This window comes from Kalmanozyma brasiliensis (assembly GCF_000497045.1).
Source record: "Kalmanozyma brasiliensis GHG001 unplaced genomic scaffold PSEUBRA_SCAF17, whole genome shotgun sequence".
Taxonomy (NCBI): Eukaryota; Fungi; Basidiomycota; class Ustilaginomycetes; order Ustilaginales; genus Kalmanozyma; species Kalmanozyma brasiliensis.
This window is the reverse complement of record NW_015961956.1, coordinates 302,836-321,548: the sequence shown is the minus strand read 5'-3', so window position 1 is coordinate 321,548 and position 18,713 is coordinate 302,836. Positions and strand designations below refer to the sequence as shown.

Sequence of the window (18,713 nt, the reverse complement as noted above, 5' to 3'; positions counted from 1 at the left end):
AAGCTCTAAGCACCACCGGTCTTGCTTGAGCGAGGAAGGCTCAGCGAAGCATATTGATGCGTGGGACTGATTCGCTCTTGACCATGTATCGACCTGCCGTTGAGCTGGAATTAGCTCAGACTCTGGCCAGCGTGGGAAGATGAAAAGACTTCAGACAGCTCGAGCTGATCAGGTCTTTGACAGGTCTCTTTACGAGTTTGTGACAACCCTCCGTTCGGCAACGAGCCCGGTTCAGGCCGAAACCTTGTTTCTCTCGAGATCACGTCGTTCGACGCCCACACTAAGCTCGCTGGTCGACGTTTTGAGTTCAATCACATCAACTCAACCTTGTTTTGGGACATATTTAGGCTAGAGTTCGTCTGATTGGTCATGGAAGGAAGAGAGAGGAAGATATGACCTCGACGCCGTTCCAGACGATGCTTCGCCGGCCAAAGAAAGCCAGCAGCCGGAATTGGGCGGCAATTTTTCTCTTGCAAACATGCCTTTGTGTGAGTATGGACCCTGCAGAAAATCCTTGGCAGCCGCCTCCGCCACCAGAAATGCCAGTCGTGCAGAGTGGCTCGCGTGTCCCGCGTTTTCGCTGTTTGACCCCGGATTCACACGGTTGGCACGAATTTGACCCGCATTTCTGACAGCGAAAGCACATGGACCGCACTCTGCTCTGTGTGGCATGCGAACAAACTCAAGCGTTTCACTCTTCCTTCGTCGTGCGAGCTTGTATGCACTCCATCACCTATCCACCTCGCATCCTCCTTCCTTCTCCCCAACCTTACCCTGTCTCTTATCTCTCGGAACCTTCCCTGCTTCGGCCAGGTCTCGTCTGCTTCACGGTGATCTGCACGTCGTGAAGCAGAGCTAGCTGCCCTCGGATACCTTTGCTCCATCTACATTAAGATTTGCCTCACCTCACACTACCTGGAAAGCAGCCTTCTCGAGACGAGACACCGATTAGACATAAGCTCGACCACCCTACAAAGCATTCAAGACCCACCTCATGAAGGTTCGTGCGCGCCTTGGGCCTCTGTCATCCCCCTAGAATCCTCACCCATCACGACCTCGTACGACATCTGGTCTCGCTCTGCAGACCACATAGAAGCAAGCCTACGCAGCTGCACACCTCTCATCGGTTCGAATTCCCTCCCCCCCTCACGGAGTCTCTCGATCGCAGAGCTCTACTCGGTCAAGATGGTCAGCTTCCGTGGATCACTCGCACCCTCGCCAACCGTGCGCCGCATCCGCGCCATCTGCACCAACGCCTCTCTCTACATCGAGGCATTCCTGTGCAGCCTGCACACGGTCCTTTACTTTCTCTTCTTTCACACATACCAGCCAGCATCACGTGCATGGTGGGATTCGTCCAAGGGATCTGCCGTCGTCGTCTACGCTCCGCACAACGACGCCATCGCTCGATATGTCGCCCTTCGCCTATCTTCCGGCTCGCCCTCCAGTTTCGCCCTCAAGGATGTCGGTCCCACCAAGCGCAATCCTCGCGCACCATATACCTGCTTCGTCCTGCACGCTGACCCGGATCAGTTTTCCATCACAGTAGCCCAGTGGGCGGCCAAGAAGGCACGCATGGAAAAGGCACTCCTCAAACAGCGCAACGGTGGACGCTCGTCGGCCTCGTCGAACTCCAGCTCGCCCTCCTCTCCGACCTCTTCTACTCCCATGCACGACGGTGAATCAACACGAGATGGCGCGAACAGCGAGCACGGCTCTTCCGATCCCTCTTCGCCCTCCGCAGCCGCTTCCACCCTACACGCCAGACGCAGCGACGCCGGCGACGAAACCCCGCGTCCGAATCGGCAACGATCCAGACCACCACCCATCCACATTGGCAGGAACCTCCGCCGTCGCTCGCGCAGCTGGTCCAGCTGGGCCACCCCGGACCTGTTCGGATACGGCGTCGACATGCTCAAAGGCTGGATGCCCGGTCGCACCTCGCCGAAAACCCCACCTTCTGGGACCATCATCCCCATCATGGCGGACGTGCAAACCGCCGACGGACTGGCCATGGTCAACTCGACCATCTCGGCCTACTGCAGTTCGCACGACCTCCTGCTCAGTGGCATCATCCTCATCCCCTCGGTGCTGGCTCCACGGAATGTGCCGCTCACCCGGGCGGCTGCGGCGCTCACCACGCGCGTCGAGATTCCCAAGACCCCTGGCAGCGCCTATAGCGACGTCGACCCGTTCACGCTGTGCAACCGGGATGTGTGGGGCGAGATGCGCATGTCTTCTTCCTCCTCCCGACCTAACGGTGGGGCCAAAGATCCATTCGGGTTGGCACCCGCTTTCCGAGAGGAACTGGGTGCATCGATGGAATCCTCCTCGTCATCCATGTTCAACTCGCACGCTTCGCCCCCGCTGTCGCCGTCGAGCATCCGCATCGTGCGCATGCAGGATGACGAGCAAGCGGCGCTCCACAGTGCGCTCGCCACCGACGTGGTGCAGTCCAAAGCGTTGATCAACGTCCTCTTCCCGGCGCTGAAGCGGGATAAGGGCCGAATTGTGGGTTTCGTACCGTGTGGGTATGGACCGGATCTACCGCAGGATCCGGATACGCTTTCGCTCCAATCGTTGCCGTCACGTGGCAGTGGCAAGTCGAGGGATCGATCGTCTTCTTCTGCCTCTTCCTCGTCGACCTCGGACGCTCCGATTCTGCGAACGTGGCCCAGTCCAGTGGTCAATACGGTCCGTTCGGCGCTTCGCACGTCCTACCGGGAACTCGAGTTGGAGTATCGACGACGGGGTGGTGGAGCGTCCCAAGTCAGCGTTTCCATGATCGAAACCAACGCCCTGATCCGTTTGCCTCAAACACGACTGAAAAAGGTGGTCAAGTGGAACGAGTCGGTGCGGTACTTTGCTCCCGGCAGTCGGGTCCGCTGGTGGCGACTATCTGATCTGCGTTTGGACCGGTTACCTTTCATCGGTCGTTTCGGACGGTTGAGCGATGAGGCGAGGGTCACACCTCCCAGGCCGAGTGGGAGACGCGATGAGGGACGGTATGAGATTCGCATTCCGACGGAGTTGCGACCCTTCCTGCGGGGGTGGACGCGACCGTTTGCGGAAAGTACGCCGGATGGTGGGAATGGGGAGAGTTCGGATGGAGGAGCTCCATTGAGCGTCCGCGCGCTGAGGAGGGTGGTGAGGGTGTTTGGTTGGTTGGAACTGTGTAGTGTACCATGGGATGATTTGGCCGAGCATGTGGCGGCAGTGAGCTGTCCCGTGGCACTCAATTCGTCCTGCCCTCCGACACCTGGGCCGAGCCAATCGCTGCTACATCCGTATACGGTCAGCTCAAACCACGCGCCGGCGAGCGTGCATCAGATGAGTCGAACGACTTCCCAACGCGGCTATACTAAGGCGTTCACGAACGACGACGAGGAGGAAACCCCCGACTTCCCTTTCTCCACCGCATCATCAGGACCAGCGTACAACGTCATCCCGCACCACGCCGAGGCACTGCGAATCGCAAGGACCTACCCGCGCGAGCTGAGCCATCAGGATCCTACCCCGCTCTTCGAGGCCATCCGATGCGCCCTCACCAGCTACCACCCCCGAAGGACCTACTATCCAGGACTCAGCGCGTGGCTCAGCAGCTGCGTCGAAAGCGTCGCACCCTGGGTGCAGGGAGAGATCAAAAGCACCCTCGCTGGATGGCTGCTCATGTATGCCACCGAGGAGAGCTGTTAGATACCCCGCACACGCAATCGCAATGACAGTTGAGGCAAATCGTTTTGTATGCGTGAAACGGGACCATGAGCGAGAACAAGAGCGGTGAAACACGGAACGGATCCAGAAAAGCGGAACACGAGTCGAGCGCGGTGGATATGAGATGCTGCGCTTTTTTGCTAGATGCTTGCACGATGCTGTGCTTAGAGGTTGTCAAGGTCGGAATCGTCGTCCTCGTCCTCCTCGGGAGCGGGCGCGGCCTGCTTCTTGACGCCGTTCCCGTTTGCCTTGGCCTTGGGCTTGGGTGCCTCCTCCTCCTCCTCCTCGTCATCGTCATCATCGCTGTCCTCCTCGGACTCGGAATCCGCCTGGTCGAGCCACTCGAGGAACGGCGCAGCGGCCCTCCTCACCTTCTTGCTGACATCCTTGTCGACGTACTTCTTGCTGACGTGCGTGCCCCAATTCTTGACAAACTCCTCGTCGAGCACGTCGATCTGGTACAACGCCATGAGGATCTTGGGCACACCATTCGGCACGAGGTTGGGGTACTGAACACCGGCGAGACGCTCAAAGCCACCGAGCATAGCCTTCTGGTGCTTCTCGCTGTCGCCGACCATCTTGACGAGCACGGCGCCGTACTTTTCAATCTCCTTGGGAGCGTCTTCGGTGAAGAGGGCCTGAGCGAGCACCTGGACGGTCTTGTGCTTCTTTTCGATGCCAAACTCCTGCGCCTTCTTGTAGACTTCGGCGGGGGTGCACTCGCGACCCTCGTCGCCTCCTTTGCGGTTGGCCTGGAGCCACTGGCCGAACTGGGCGTAGGGGCTGTCCTCGTCCTCGTCCTCGTCGTCATCGCCAAGAACGAGCGACGACTTGACGCCGCCCTCGAGTGCCTTGACGCGAGCAGCGACGGCAGCTTCCGAGGTGTCGACGGACCAGTCGTCGTCGACGTTGCCGCGCTGCTCGGCGGTAGGGATCTCGGCGGCTTCGGCCTTGATGCGCTTGGTCAGCTCGTCGTCGGAACCAGCATCGCCGGCGTCCTGACCGGCGGATTTGCCGGCACCCTTGGCACCTTTGACTCGCTTGGGAGGCGGGTGCTTGACGATAAAGGTGGTGAGCTTGTGCTTCATATCGACGCCGGTGCGCTTGCCGCAGGCCTTGCAGTTGCGAAGGATGTCGCCGTCTTTGAGGATCTTGAGATCCGTCTCGGGGTTCTTGCAGTCGCCGCAGAGGACGAACTTGTCGATGAAACCGTCGAGCAGCTCGCGAAGACGGTCGGCATCGTGGGCGCCATTGACGATGTAGCGGTCGTTCTTCTCGTCGAACGAAGTCTGAGCGCCGAGCTCGCAGCCGAAGAACTTGGTCGGGTAGGTGGGAGGACGGCTGAGCGAACGAGCGATGTCAGCCATGTTAGGAATAACGGTCTTGATACCGTTGCCCTTACCCTCAATCTTGGTTTGCAGGAGAGGCATGCGGTATCGATAGAATTTGTCATCGACATCGCGACGAATGTTGACCACGGACATGATGGCGGTCGAAACAGCGGTTGGAAGTTGAGGAAGCTAAGTTGAGGAGGGTGTAGCTGGTATCAGGTACAGCTACGATGCGAAACCGAATAGGGCGGTTTCTGTCTGCGGGCAAAGGGTGAGTTGACGGATGGACGAGTTATGGTGGAGAGCGAGAGAGACATAAAAACTAGACTTGTCGGTCGTAGCCCAGGTGGATTGCTGGAGGAGAGGAAGTGATTGATATGGATGAGAGTGCCTGAAGCGGGTCGATGCTGTAGCTGCGGCTGATGGTCGCTTTGTTCAGAGGCGTGGTGAGAGTCGGACTGAGAGGTGTGAACGTGGTCACGTTTGGATGTTGCAGATGGTTGATGCAGAGCGTATGCAGGAAGCAATGGTGGTGGTGGGGAATGCGCAGGACGATGTCGTCTTGATGGCTGTCCCCACCAAGAATCGTAGCTGGCCAAGCCTTGGCCTGACCGACTCAGCCTCGTTCTCTGCTTGGGAAGCAGCCAGGGCTCAGCAGCCAAAAAAAAGTTTCAGAGGATTTGGCGGCTGAGAAGAAAGGGACCGGAATCGAAAATAGCAAGGTGAATCGGGCGATTTTTGGTTTTGATTGTCTGTATTTTCGGCCTGACACCTTGCGTGGAATTTTCACGACGAGGGTCTGGAATCGCATCACTCAGAGCGCGGTCTCAGCTGTGCGTGCGCCCAACCCTGTGGGCCTCTTGGATGTCTGAAACCAGCCAACCGCCTCGGAGAGTGCAGAGCAATATGAGGCAATTCATGATCTCTTGAGTAGCTTTGATGCTGGCGAATGACAATCACAGCCGCAGACGACACAGGCGAGGCGGCCAAGGACCATCATGATGGATCAAGTGAAGCTGAGCGGTGACGAAAGCGCGATGAGGGCGACCATTCTGGCAATTTCGCTGTGCCTGTCTCACTGGGTCTGGAAGCGCTAAATTTCTCCACACCAGCCTCTGACAAAGCGCTTACGACAACCTGTAATTGTAGCACCGGCACAGCAGCAGTCTCGACAACGGAGCTGCACCCTGAATTGAATCGCCAGCCTGGCTCGCCTCATACGCATACGCAATCAGTCCGGTTTAGGATCGACCCGGTGCCGTGCCCTGAGCCAATCCGTGTGACAGCGCTGAGCCACCCCGCACTCACGACCCATCAAGGATCGTCCTTGCTCAGCTTTGTCTTTCATGCTTGCTTGATCTCAAAGTCATCATCATCTCATCCATCGACATTTCCACCTCCGTCTGATACACTCTACCCTGCCTCCTCTTCGCTTCTTTCCTGACATTACCTTCGATACGACCAACTCCCCAACGAACTCGCTCTTGATTCACTAGAGCGCCGATACGAGCAACGAGCTCACGAATCATTCTCACCGCAGCACATAGGGCTTCAATCGACGGCCCAAGATGAACCCAAGCATCTCCATTCCAGACCGTCTGCCGGTTTTGCCGCTTCCATACCCGCTCGTTCTGCATCCCAATCTTCTGCTCTCCATCAACATATCCTATGCTCACTCTCTCAGCCTCCTCAAGGCCGCATTGCAGTACTCTGCCCTCAAGGACGGCGTCGAGTCCAACAATGACTCCTCTTCTCGATCTCGTCAGGGCGGCAAGTCCAAGCTCGACTCAAACAAGCCCATCATCATCGCCTGTGTCCCCACCATGATCGCGCCCAAAGGTACAGCATCAGCAGACAAGCCCGCCTCTCGCGCCACCAACCCCGCCTTGCCTGCTGACCCCAACGCACGCAACGTCACCAGCCCCGAAGACAATGATACCCGCATTCGCATCAATGACCTATACGACTGGGGCTGTGCCGCTCGCCTATTGCGCCTCGTTCGGAACCCGCAGACGCAGACATGCACCCTTCTCGTCTCGGGTCTCACTCGTGTGCGCATCGACCGATGGCTCTCCATTCGTGCCCCGCTCACTGCCACCACCATCGACCCCAAGAGCAACCTCGCTGTTCCCGACGTGCCCATCCCACTCGCCACCGCCACCGCCTTCGTAGACGAAGAGTCCTGGCCAACCTTCCCGGAAGCCTCGCCCGGCGACATCGACCTCGTCGTCCGACTCAAGAAGGCTTCTGCCGAGCTCATCGATGCCATCGGACAGCTCAATCCGCCCGGTGACAGCAGCACCAACACACCCTCCCCCATCGTCGGCCCGGCACTCCCTCTCCTTCCAGCAAGCCTCCTCAAGAAGCTTCGCGGATTCATGCAAGACTGTCGCGAATCGCAAGCAGCACTCCTCGCCGATATCGTCGTCGGTACCCTCGGCGGTGCCTGCGATTGGTCCGAGCGCGTCGCCATCCTCGGCGACTGGGACCAGCGCGAGCGAGTCCGTCACTCGGTCGACGTCATCCTGAACGGCGTCAAGCGTGTCAAGCTCGCACGAGAGCTCATCGCTGCTCTCTCCTCTCCACTCAACCCTGGAAACAAGGAGACTGTCATCCGCTCTCAGCTCGAAGCCTTGCTCAACCAGCTCGCTGCGCTCAACCAGGGTGTCGCCGCTCGTATCTCGGCCATCGCCTCCAACAATGGCGACAAGGACGACGGAAAGTCAGGCAGAGGCATCATCATCCGAGCACCTGCTTCGCGCAACAACCCCAACAACGATACCGGAAACGGTCCCATCATCACTGGTCCTCTCGGTGGGCGTCGAGGACCCAAGCCCGGCATGAAGGGCATGCCGGGTGGAGGTCTTCCTGGATCCAGTGGCGGCGATGACGACGAGGAGGACGAAGTGGCCGAACTCGCAAAGAAGCTCGAGCAGGCTCGTCTCAGCCCTGAAGCGCGCAAAGCCTGCGACAAGGAGCTCAAGCGACTTTCGCGTATCCCGCAGCAGAGCGTGGAGCGTGGCGTCGTCATCACTTACCTCGAGATCATGGCTGAGCTGCCATGGGAGCAGATTAGCGCTGACGTCGATCCCGCCCGTGACCCCAACGAGAAAGCCATCGTCTTGCACGAGAAGAGCAACTCGGCTCCAGCACCTGAAGAAGGCATCGTCGACCGTGCCCGACGCATTCTCGACGCCGACCACTACGGTCTCGAGAAGGTAAAGAAGCGTCTCATCGAGTACCTTGCCGTGCTCGAACTCAAGACCACTCAAGCTCGTGAGCGCTTTGAAGCCGAAGAGGCTGCCGAGCGCAGGACAAGTGAGGAGCGACGAAGAGCATCGCCCTCGGCATCGACCGAGGAAGCTATGGGCGACGATGATGACTCTTCTCTCTCTGCCGATGTCGAGGATGGCGAGGATCTCGTGGCAAGAGAGCAGGGCATCACCAAGGAGGAGATCGAGGAAGAGAAGCGTCGTCGTCGCAACGAGAAGCTGCGCGTGGGCGACAAGGGCCCCATCTTGCTGCTTGTTGGTCCACCAGGCACGGGTAAGACGTCGATTGCCAAGTCGCTCGCTTCCGCCCTCCAGCGTCCCTTCACTCGACTCTCGCTCGGCGGTGTCCGAGATGAGGCCGAGATCCGAGGTCATCGTCGCACCTATGTCGGAGCGATGCCCGGCTCGATCGTCTCGTCCCTGCGCAAGGTGGGCGTGTCTGACCCCGTCGTCCTGCTCGATGAGGTCGACAAGCTCGGCAGTGGCAATGGCCTGCACGGTGACCCGATGGCTGCCATGCTCGAAGTACTCGACCCCGAGCAGAACCACACCTTCAGTGACCACTACATCAACGTGCCCATCGACCTGAGCCGCGTTCTCTTCATCGCGACGGCTAACTCGCTCGACACCATCTCGCCTCCCTTGCTCGACCGTACCGAAGTGATTCACATCTCGGGCTACACGCACGACGAGAAGACGGCCATCGCTCGACAGTACCTGCTGCCCAAGCAGATCAAGGCGCAGGGTCTCGAGCCCGATCAGGTGGTCGTGTCGGACGAGGTGCTGCTCAAGGTCGCCATGGGGTACACGCGCGAGGCTGGTGTTCGTACGTTGGAGCGAGAGATTGGCGCGCTGGCACGAGCTAAAGCGGTCGAGTACTCAATGTACAAGAAGGGCACGCTGAAGGACGATCAGGGCAACCCCAAGGACTATGATCCCGTCATTCGCGAGGCTGACTTGGAGAAGTACCTCGGACCTGACACCTACGAGCCAGAGGTGGCTGAGGCCAACGCACGTCCCGGTGTCTCGACAGGACTGGCATATCAAGGCTCTGGCTCAGGCGGCATTCTGCACATCGAGTCGTTGCTGCTTCCGCCAGGCAGCGGCTACCTCAAGCTGACTGGCTCGTTGGGAGACGTGATCCGCGAGTCGGCCGAGCTGGCCTTCTCGTGGGTCAAAGGCAACGCCTTCCAGCTAGGGATCGTCCCGAGCCGCGATTCCGAATTCCCCAAGAACGACATCCATCTCCACTTGCCCTCGGGTGCGATTCCCAAGGACGGCCCCTCTGCCGGTGTCGCGATGACGTGCGCACTGGTCAGCCTGTTCACCAAGACGCCCATCTCGCCGTACCTCGCCATGACGGGCGAGACGACGTTGCGCGGCGTTGTGATGCCTGTCGGCGGCATTCGGGAGAAGCTGACCGCGGCCTCTCGTGCTGGTATCCGCAAGGTGCTGCTGCCCATGCGCAATCGCAAGGACGTCGAGGCGGACCTGCCCAAGAAGGTGCGCGACGAGCTCGAGATCAAGTACGTCAAGACTGTGTGGGAGGCGATGGAGGCAGCGTTTGGCAACAAGCTGTTTGAGAACGCTGCGCTCGCCCTTGAAGGTCACGAGCACGAGGGCATCCGCGAAGGTCGCCGACTGATGCACGAGATAGAAGACTCTCGTCTGTGAACACCATATTTCCCCCCTGTTCTTTCCCACGTTTCTAGATCGGCTTCTTTGTGTATCATCAGCTCAGCTTAATGTTTCCCCCTCTCTTCTTGCTCATCGTCGCTCTGTTGTCTTTAGCTTTGCCTATTACCTCCTGTACTGCTTTTGCCTGAATCGATTCATTGACGGATTCATATGCTGTGACGTGCGAAGGTCTATAAGCGACCGCGAACGACGTTGCTGCCATGTAGCTGGTGGGTCGAGCGACGGATAAATGATGGACCGGCGGTAAGCGACGCCTGTACCTGTTGATCGAAGCTGCAACGATGGAAGCTGACATCTCATCCTGACGTCAAGGACGGCCAAGGATCGAAGAGTTCTTAGGCGAGCTAGAGGAGCTCAAGGAGATTAATGAAAAACGTTAAAAATGGATAAGCGAGACCTTTACTTGACGCTGGGCCCTGGTCTTGTGCATTCCCGCTCCGAGAAGAAGGCTGTCAGGGCCCACCGTGGTGAAGGGGGAAGGTCAATTTGAAATGAACTCCTTGCCGAGCCAAAGCGAGCACGAGGTTCAGCGTCGAAGCTGGCGGGACGAGGGTGGAGGCCCGCTTACCTCAGAAGGGCGCCAAGGCGGCACACAGAATCGGCAAGGCGAGCATCCCATCCTTGGCTTCGGACCAAGTCCAAAGTTTCCGCGGGGATTCCTGGGGAGCTGGTGACCTCGACCTTGCTCGTAGCCTGCTAGGCGCTCGAGTGGTACGATTCTCGACATTCCCGCTGCCGTCTGACGTGCACAGCCCAGCCCAGCCGCTACTGAGTCAATCGAGCTCGTCGATTGATAAGACCTTTGCGACGCAATTCCATCGACCAAGACATGTCAGGCTCAGCCTTTCTTGACTCGTCCCTTCTAAGTTGCTCCTGGCTTTCTCTGCACATGTGCTATGCTCTCAGTTGGTTGATGTGACTTTTGAGACAGACACAAGCATCCCACCAACAGTCACAGATGACGGGCAAGCGCAAGGGTGGCGGCGAGGGGAAGAAGCGGCTATCGTGGGCCGATACAGGGCAGAGAGCCTATCTGCTGCCTTGCCATCGTCGACTGAATTAATTTCCAAAAAATCCACGGAAAAATCAAAAATGAAATTGGCTGTCAAGGCTGTCATCCATGGAAAAAGGCTCAGTTGAGTTGAGTGTCGCGCTGAGTCTTCGGAATGCTTTGGCCGACGCGACGGACTGGCTTGATCTTTCCAAAATGACTGCCTCTCTGCTGCCTCAAAAGTTCAAGATCACAAAAAATCGCGATTCTCAGAATCGGCTGCTGCTGAGCAGTTCGAAGCTCGGCTCGGGACGCACGGCTGATTGGCTGATTTGCTGATTCCTTCGCCACCCAGCCTCGACGACGCTCACCATCATCAACCAGCTCCCTACCCTCTCCGTCCCCTGACAGGTGTCTCGCCGTCACCTTCACCATCATCACCACCACCACCGTCGTCTTTATCACCGACCTGTCCTGGCCCGCCGCATACACAATCATCCTCGCCTGCATCGCCTTCTGCATCGCTTCCAACTTCTTGCATCGCACTACCAACTCGATCCTCCCATCTCGCCCTTGCAGATTGGATACGCTTTCTCTACCCTCATCACGACCTCGGCAAACGGACCGCATTCTTGACAAGTGGCCGTGTTTTCACAAGTCCAACCCTCAGTCGCTTACCTCGTCATCCCATCGGCATCTCTCCGGGCTCCCTCTTTGGTCTGCAGCGCGTGATCTCATCCAACGATCACTTAGTTCAAGACCTCTACCCGATCTCAGTGACACTTGCGTTTGCACCGCATTTATTCGGATTCAATTGAGTGGCAAGGGCCAAATACCCCACCGACCGTCGCTCGATTCAGCAATCTTCAGTCCGGCACGCTCAGGCAGCGATAACGCACTAGCCAACCTTCGTCTCCAGCTGCACTTACGCTCATCAGCGGCATAGAGCAATCCGAAAGAATCACCCCCATAGCTCTTCTACGATGTCAAATCCGTACCAGCTGCAGCAGCAGCAGGCCGCGGCCTCTGGCAGCAACTCGCCCCTTGCAACTCCCGTTCCCATCAAGCGAGGGCGTGGACGTCCACCAAAGAACCGCGACCCCAACGCTCCAACACCTGTCAAAGCAGCGCCACCCCCGCCCAAGCCAACACCGCAGCCTCGCACCTCTCACATCACCTCGCCACGTCTCCGCGCAGCACAACCCACCGCCTACTCTACGGGCTCACCTTTCCAACCGCCACCGCCTACTGGCTACCCATCGCATAGTCTCGGACCCGGCATTCTTGAACAGCAGAACGTCTTCTACCAGCCTGTAACTGGCGGTCCGCATTCTTCACCCCACAGCGTCCCCTCTTTCCCGTCGATACCGACGTTTCAGCGCCAGCAAGAGTTGCAACAGCAGCAGAGTCAGCAGATCGTTCGTGAAGCACAACAAGCGAGAGCTTCCAGCGTGCGAAGGGAAAGTGCGGAAGCCGTCTCGTCGGCTATCACCTCATCGCCTGCATCATCTTCAGCTGCGCCTCAAATTCCTATGTCTGGCGGCGCGACCTCGACACCCGCCGAAGGCACAATCATGACCGCTGCTGGAGGATCAATCGGTGCTGGTCTCGGACAAGCTGTCGGCAATGCGGGCGCTTCATCTGCCAGCCGCACACGCCGCAAAGCAGATGCCAACGAGCCCGAGCTCAAGCTTCCCGAAGCGCACGATGACGGCTGGATGAACGAGCCCGCCGATGCTGCTGAGGCTCAACGTGCTTATTCCGCAGTCGTTGCCTGCATTCGCAACCACGTCGACGCCACTGGACGCAGGCTAGCCGAGCAACTCGAAGAATGCCCTGACCCGGAAGTCGATCCCGATTTCTACGAACAGGTCGAAAAGCCTACATCGCTCTCTGCCATCTCGCAACGGATCAGCGAGGGCGAGTATCCAAAAGCATCCGACTTTGAGATGGACATGCTCCAGCTCTTCGAGAATGCGCGCAGACTCCATCCTGTCGGCAGCCAGTCGTACGGTGATGCCGTCGTGCTGCATCGCCTCTACCACGAGATCACCAAGGCCAAGCCGTCACGTAAGGAGCCCATCACAGCAGAAGCCGTCATGACGGCCGCTGCACAAGCCGATGCTAGCCGACACTTTTCGTCGATCCCGCACGGTCCGCTCTACGCCAGCGCAGGCTTCAGCGGCGATCTCACCACCCGCATCAGCAGCAAGTCCAAGACATACTACGAGCATCTCAACCTCAAAGGCAAAGCTTTCCGCGTTGGCGACTGGATCCACCTCATCAACCCTTCCGAGCCTACAAAGCCCATTGTAGCGCAGATCTTCAAGGTGCTTCGTCGAGAAGATGATGATCCGGATCAGGGCTGGGTCACCGTCTGCTGGTACTATCGACCCGAGCAGACCTTTCACCCGGCTTCCAAGAAGTTCTTCCAGGATGAGGTGGTCAAGACCGGCTACTTTGCGGATCATCACATCGAGGACATCCTTGAAAAGATCATGGTCATGTTCTACACCAAGTACATTCGCGGTCGACCCAAGCCCGAGTACTGGGATCCGCGTAGCCCGCTCTACGTCACGGAGTCGAGGTACAACGAACAGCAGCGTGTCTTCCACAAGATCAAGAGCTGGGCCAGCTGCGTACCCGAAGAGATCCGCAAGGTCGAGACGCCCATGAACTTCTTCGAAAAGGCCATCGCGCCGCCACCCAAAGAGGAGTCACCTTTCCTTCGAGGCGTTGCTGGTCCAGGTGCTTTGCGTGACGAGGACGCTGCCAACGGCGAGGGCGTCGACTTCCCGGATCTGTTCAAGGATGCCCCCGACGATTTCCGGCCGAAAAAGAAGGGACGCGGATCGGACGCCGCAAATGGCGAAGCTGCCAATGAAGTGTTCACGCGCTTGGCTTCCCTCGTCGCAGCGCGCGTCACTCCTGACCAGTACCTTCGTCTGCAACAGCTGCTATCGACACCGCAAGCTGCTACGCTCGACATTTCACAGCTCAGCAACGAGTTAGGAGGCGTGGACGTCAACATGCTCAACGAGCTTCGCAACGCCGCCCTCGCTGCGGGGGTCACGTCGGCTGGCTTCGACAAGGTAGCATCCGAGTCGAATCCGCCGCAGTCTCAGCAGCCCACTGTAGGCGTTGTTGACCTCGTCCGCTCGCAACGAGGCGAAGGCTTCTACGCCGCACTTCCGCAAGAGACACGAGATCTCTTTGCTGATCAGCCTGGCGGTCAGATCAATTGGTACGCTGCAGCGCCGCTCGACCTTCCACTGCAGCACGATCTGCACAAGAATGGCTTCTACGCTCCTCAGCAAGCTCATCTGCGCAACCATACGCTGGACTATTTGTACCACCAAGCCAGCATGCGCAACGAGAGCGACGCATCGACAGAACCGCACATGCGCAACGGTGGTCGTGCTGCACCCTCGCAGCCACTGCAGCCCAGCGCGTCCGCCAACGGCAACTCGACTCCTCGCGCCATGCTGACGGGATCCTCACCCTACGTGCCACACGCTTCGGGCATGTACGACTTTCTCGCACCCAGCGCACGCAACTCGCCTTTGATGCGTGCTGGCTATGGCGCCTACGCCGGTGCCGGAGCGACGGGTCTTGTGGGCTCAGGCATGCCCGCCGCCAGCAGCAACGGCAGCACGGACGAAGCACTGACGCCGGTCATGAACCAGAACCAGGGCTGGTACGGCGGCAACGAGTGGGGCGAGGACCCGCAAAAGACGGCCGAAGCATTGGCCGAGTTCTCGAACCATTATAGCGATGGTGGGCAGCTGAATCTGTCCCACTACCTCTCGTAGGGTCGTCAACATCTACGCTTTGCATTGGATCTCGTTAGATACGGATCGCATGTAGATTCGCAAGCATTGCATCGGATCCGCCCTCACTGGGTTCTGTATTTGTGCACATCACTTCATCATTGACCTCATCATCTTCCAGATTTCCGCTCGGCCTCCTCGTTTCTCATTTGCATTTGTCAATCCATCTGTATTTTTGTCATCCCAACTTCCTCGATTGTGTCCAATCCCTTTGATGGTCGTGAGCCTAGTCAAACGAGGTGACGGCAAATGTGAGAGCGAGCTCGAGGTTGAGGCGAAGGGTGTGCTTACGTAATTGATTTTATGTGGCAGATCGATCACCGCGTTGCGCAGAAGAGACTCGAAAATCTGGAGGCTGGACCAGCCGGCGTGGCAGGGCTCAACAGTCAAATTGGAAGCAGCAGCAGTGAGCAAGGCGCAGAGGCCATCTCTTCTTTTCCTTCCATACCACTCCAACTCCCTCACTCCATGTCACTCGGTCTATCAGCCGTAACCCCCCTTCTCGACTACCCCTATCCTGTTCATATCCGTTCGATACAGCGCTCTTGACGTTTCAAACCGATACCTCCCACAATTAGCACCTGATCTCCGGGGCAAGATCAGACCACTACCGATCAAGCACTGCTCCACGTTTTCATACAGCCCCGAACAACAACGTCTCATCCACTTTGCGATCACACATCGATTTGATCCCATCAGCCGTCGCTCGATACCCCGCTTCTGTCTCAAATTTCCAAGTTACGCAGCAACCCATACACAGCCCAAACGGTCATCTTTCTCTCGTCAAACTTGCAACAATGGCCACCGCAGAATACATCGGAGCGCTCATCTCGCTCATCTCAAAGTCCGACATCCGCTACCAAGGCCTTCTCGCCTCCATCAATCCAGGTGATGCGACCATCGCACTGCAGAACGTCCGATCATGGGGCACGGAAGGCCGAGTAGCCGCGCAAGGTCGCCAGCAGGAGGAGATTCCACCCAGCGACCATGTCTACGACTACATCATGTTCCGCGCCGCCGACGTCAAGGATCTCAAGATCGACGATCCCAATCCACCCAAGCAGCAACAAGCTCCTCCTCAGCCTGCCCTCAATGATCCTGCCATCCTCAACGTAAGTGACACCAGCCATGCCAACAGCTGCCCAAAGGGTCAACGGTGGAGAGAACGCCCGACCTTATGTGATGAACTATTTACGGATGTAAAACTGTCCTTCGGGACATGTCATTGTCCGAGAGCGCAAAACCGTGTGGATCTCTCCGTTGCCTTCCTACTGATTCTTGCTTTCCTCTTGACCCTTGGGAAGCTGTTGGCACACAAGAACGACGTGGTCGTTTGATGCTTGGAGAGTCTGTTACTGATCAAGGACCCTTCTTGCATCTGCTACTCGCACGCAACAGTCTTCAGCACAAGGTCCTGGCGGATACGGACCTCCTGCAGGCATGTACGGCAACACGCCCACACCTCCCTTCGGTGCGGTTCCCTTCCCTGGTGCGCCTGGCTTCGGACCACCTCCACCGCAGTTCAACGGCGGACCTGGCGCTCCTCCGCAGCACTCGCCCGCACCGCCTTCACAGAACAAAGCGGCACCAGCACCCGCCGCCAAGCCTGCATCAACCCCGGCCGAGCAGCCACCAGCCTCGTCCGCCACGAACGAACAGTCGAGCGCCGACAAGGTTCTGGAAGAAATGTCCAGACTGAGCGTCTCCAAGTCTGCGCAACCCGCATCTTCACCCGCCCTCCCGGCTGGGCCACACGGCCTTCCGGCGATTCCACACGCCGCCGCTGCGGCCGCCAAAGCTGCTGCGCACACCGAGCGTCGGACTGGCAGCGGTGCTGGTGGAGCAGCTGGTGGCTCCCGCGGTCACACCAACCGACGTGGTAACGATGTGAGCGGCCCAAGCATGCCCAACCGGGAATTCGACTTTGAATCGGCCAACGCCAAGTTTCAGAAGCGCAAGGAGGACGAGCCCGCCGAAGCTGTCGCTCCAACCAACGGCGGCTTGCTGGACTCCATCCCTCCACCATCGAGTGAAAGCCCGGGGAGCTTCTACGACAAGAAATCCGGCTTCTTCGACAACATCTCGAGCGAAGTCAAGGAGCGGTATGAGGGTGCCAACAGGGAGGAGAATGTGGGCGGGAATGGGTTCTTTGATGTTCCGGGTGGGAGGGGGAGGGGTGGACGGGGTGGTGGTGGCAGGGGCAGGGGGAGGGCGAATAGGCAGGCCGAGGAGATGAAGAACATGCAGACGTTTGGCGATTCTGGTGCGAATGTGGGTGGTGGTGGGAGGGGTGGTAGGGGGAGGGGGAGGGGTGGAAGAGGTGGACGGGGAAGGGGCGGTCCGAGAGGTGGAGGACAGGGTGGTGGGGCAAATGGGTTCGCTAATACGGGGCCGATGAGGATGAGTTGAGGTCAAGGAAGACTTTCGAGGCTCTCATGGCTTCGTTCATGCGGCTGGAAAGCTGCCATTATTCATCATTTCTGCACACTTGCTCAACACCACTTGATATCCCGCACACTCGCACGTACACATGGTCCGGTTGAAATGGTAGCCATTCACGGGATCAAAATGCTTACTGACCGTCTCGCGTGGAGTGCGTGATATCGCCGAACTGGCTCTTTGCTGAGTGGGATACGCGGTCGAGCCGACGCTTTATCTCTGTGGATGTTGTTCTTGAACAGCGCACAAGATGCGGGACTGCGTTTGCTGGATCCACGCTCGAGTGGCGCACATCTCGCCTGGTGTTTTTCTGCATCAGAGTCGGTTCTCAACCTCACCCTTGACCTCCTTAGCTTTGCTCTTGGCCTCCTCCCATGCGCCTTTGGCCTCAGCCTCGATTTTGCCGGTGACATCCTCGCCCTTGCCCAACCTCTGAACTTGGTGGGTGACCAATCCGGCTGCGCCACCCAGACCCGCGCCGCCGAGGAGACCGTTAATCAGGCCGACTCTGCTGAGGAAGAGGGCTGGGAGGACGAGTGCGCCGAGGACGGAGCCGATGAGGTGCAAATCGTCTTGTCTGACGCGGTTGCTGTTGAGCCTCAACCCACTTGTTCGGGCGGACAGGTCGGGATGGCTGAGTTGAGAGGTGGCTGCGTAACCAGCCACACTGCCCGCCGCAGCTCCGACGGAGGGGATCAGCCAGTTCGCCCGCGCCAACCCGCGCAACGAGAATCCTCGCCCACGAATCGCCGAGACGAGGTACAGCGGTGTTGCCGCAAGACAACCGTACTGGAGACCTTGAACGGTATACCGGCCAATGTAGTACGCCGAATCTTCTTCCATCCCCGCCGCCTGCAGTTGCGATTTGAGCTGCTGAGACATCGTGTGTGTTTTCGTGAAGGGATCAAGGATCCTCGTGTGTGTGTTGGATGTATAGGAGCGTACTTTGTGGAAATGATGCGGCCCGGATGGATGATCACTTGAGGACGGAACACTTGAGATGGTGTGAAAGGAGGAAGGGGAAGATGTGTGGAGAAGGTCTCGGGTGCACGCGGGGCTGCTTTGCCCGGGGGCGACTGTGGCTTGACCGCGTCTTTCGCTTAGTGACGTCGAGCCCGCTGCCACTTCCAATTTTAGCAAGCCCGCTTCACAACTCACTTGGCCGCTTGACACCGCATCACTCTCCTTTACATGCCCACAAGAGGTAGCACCGCCAGACACACGTTCCCGCATTGCTATCGGTCCCAAGATCAGATTGGTACGGGGGATGGTGTGTGAAGAAGAAAAGTACGGAAGGTCGCGTGGGCGCCAACGATGCAGCACGGAAAGAGCCGTCACCCCGCAGGCCCCACGACTCCGGCTTCATGACACGACCGACATTTCCGTCAAGTCCAATCCAATCACGTTCCTGCTTTGTTCAGGGTCACTCATATGCATC

At 58.3% G+C, this 18,713-nt stretch overlaps 6 protein-coding genes across 6 annotated transcripts; 4 read left to right on the top strand and 2 right to left on the bottom strand.

The window, feature by feature from the left end:
• Positions 1-1,185: 1,185 nt before the first annotated feature.
• PSEUBRA_002119 (uncharacterized protein) lies at positions 1,186-3,696 on the top strand (the record flags this gene model as incomplete). Its single annotated transcript, XM_059464747.1, has 1 exon — positions 1,186-3,696. The coding sequence occupies one exon, from the start codon at positions 1,186-1,188 to the stop codon at positions 3,694-3,696; it is 2,511 nt and encodes an 836-aa protein (XP_059320775.1).
• A 182-nt stretch (positions 3,697-3,878) lies between these two features.
• PSEUBRA_002118 (W2 domain protein) lies at positions 3,879-5,198 on the bottom strand (the record flags this gene model as incomplete). Its single annotated transcript, XM_016435297.1, has 1 exon — positions 3,879-5,198. One exon carries the CDS (start codon positions 5,196-5,198, stop codon positions 3,879-3,881), a length of 1,320 nt encoding a protein of 439 aa, XP_016293350.1.
• Positions 5,199-6,613: 1,415 nt separating this feature from the next.
• PSEUBRA_002117 (ATPase, AAA-type, core) lies at positions 6,614-9,991 on the top strand (the record flags this gene model as incomplete). Its single annotated transcript, XM_059464746.1, has 1 exon — positions 6,614-9,991. The coding sequence occupies one exon, from the start codon at positions 6,614-6,616 to the stop codon at positions 9,989-9,991; it is 3,378 nt and encodes a 1,125-aa protein (XP_059320774.1).
• Positions 9,992-11,989: 1,998 nt separating this feature from the next.
• Positions 11,990-14,818, top strand: PSEUBRA_002116 (Bromo adjacent homology (BAH) domain protein; the record flags this gene model as incomplete). The annotated part of the gene is made up of 1 exon (XM_016435335.2): positions 11,990-14,818. One exon carries the CDS (start codon positions 11,990-11,992, stop codon positions 14,816-14,818), a length of 2,829 nt encoding a protein of 942 aa, XP_016293348.2.
• An 815-nt stretch (positions 14,819-15,633) lies between these two features.
• Positions 15,634-17,245, top strand: PSEUBRA_002115 (Lsm14 N-terminal; the record flags this gene model as incomplete). Its single annotated transcript, XM_016435327.1, has 2 exons — positions 15,634-15,948; positions 16,235-17,245. The coding sequence occupies 2 exons, from the start codon at positions 15,634-15,636 to the stop codon at positions 17,243-17,245; spliced, it is 1,326 nt and encodes a 441-aa protein (XP_016293347.1).
• Positions 17,246-17,590: 345 nt separating this feature from the next.
• Positions 17,591-18,157, bottom strand: PSEUBRA_002114 (uncharacterized protein; the record flags this gene model as incomplete). The annotated part of the gene is made up of 1 exon (XM_016435291.1): positions 17,591-18,157. The coding sequence occupies one exon, from the start codon at positions 18,155-18,157 to the stop codon at positions 17,591-17,593; it is 567 nt and encodes a 188-aa protein (XP_016293346.1).
• Between the last annotated feature and the right edge of the window lie 556 nt (positions 18,158-18,713).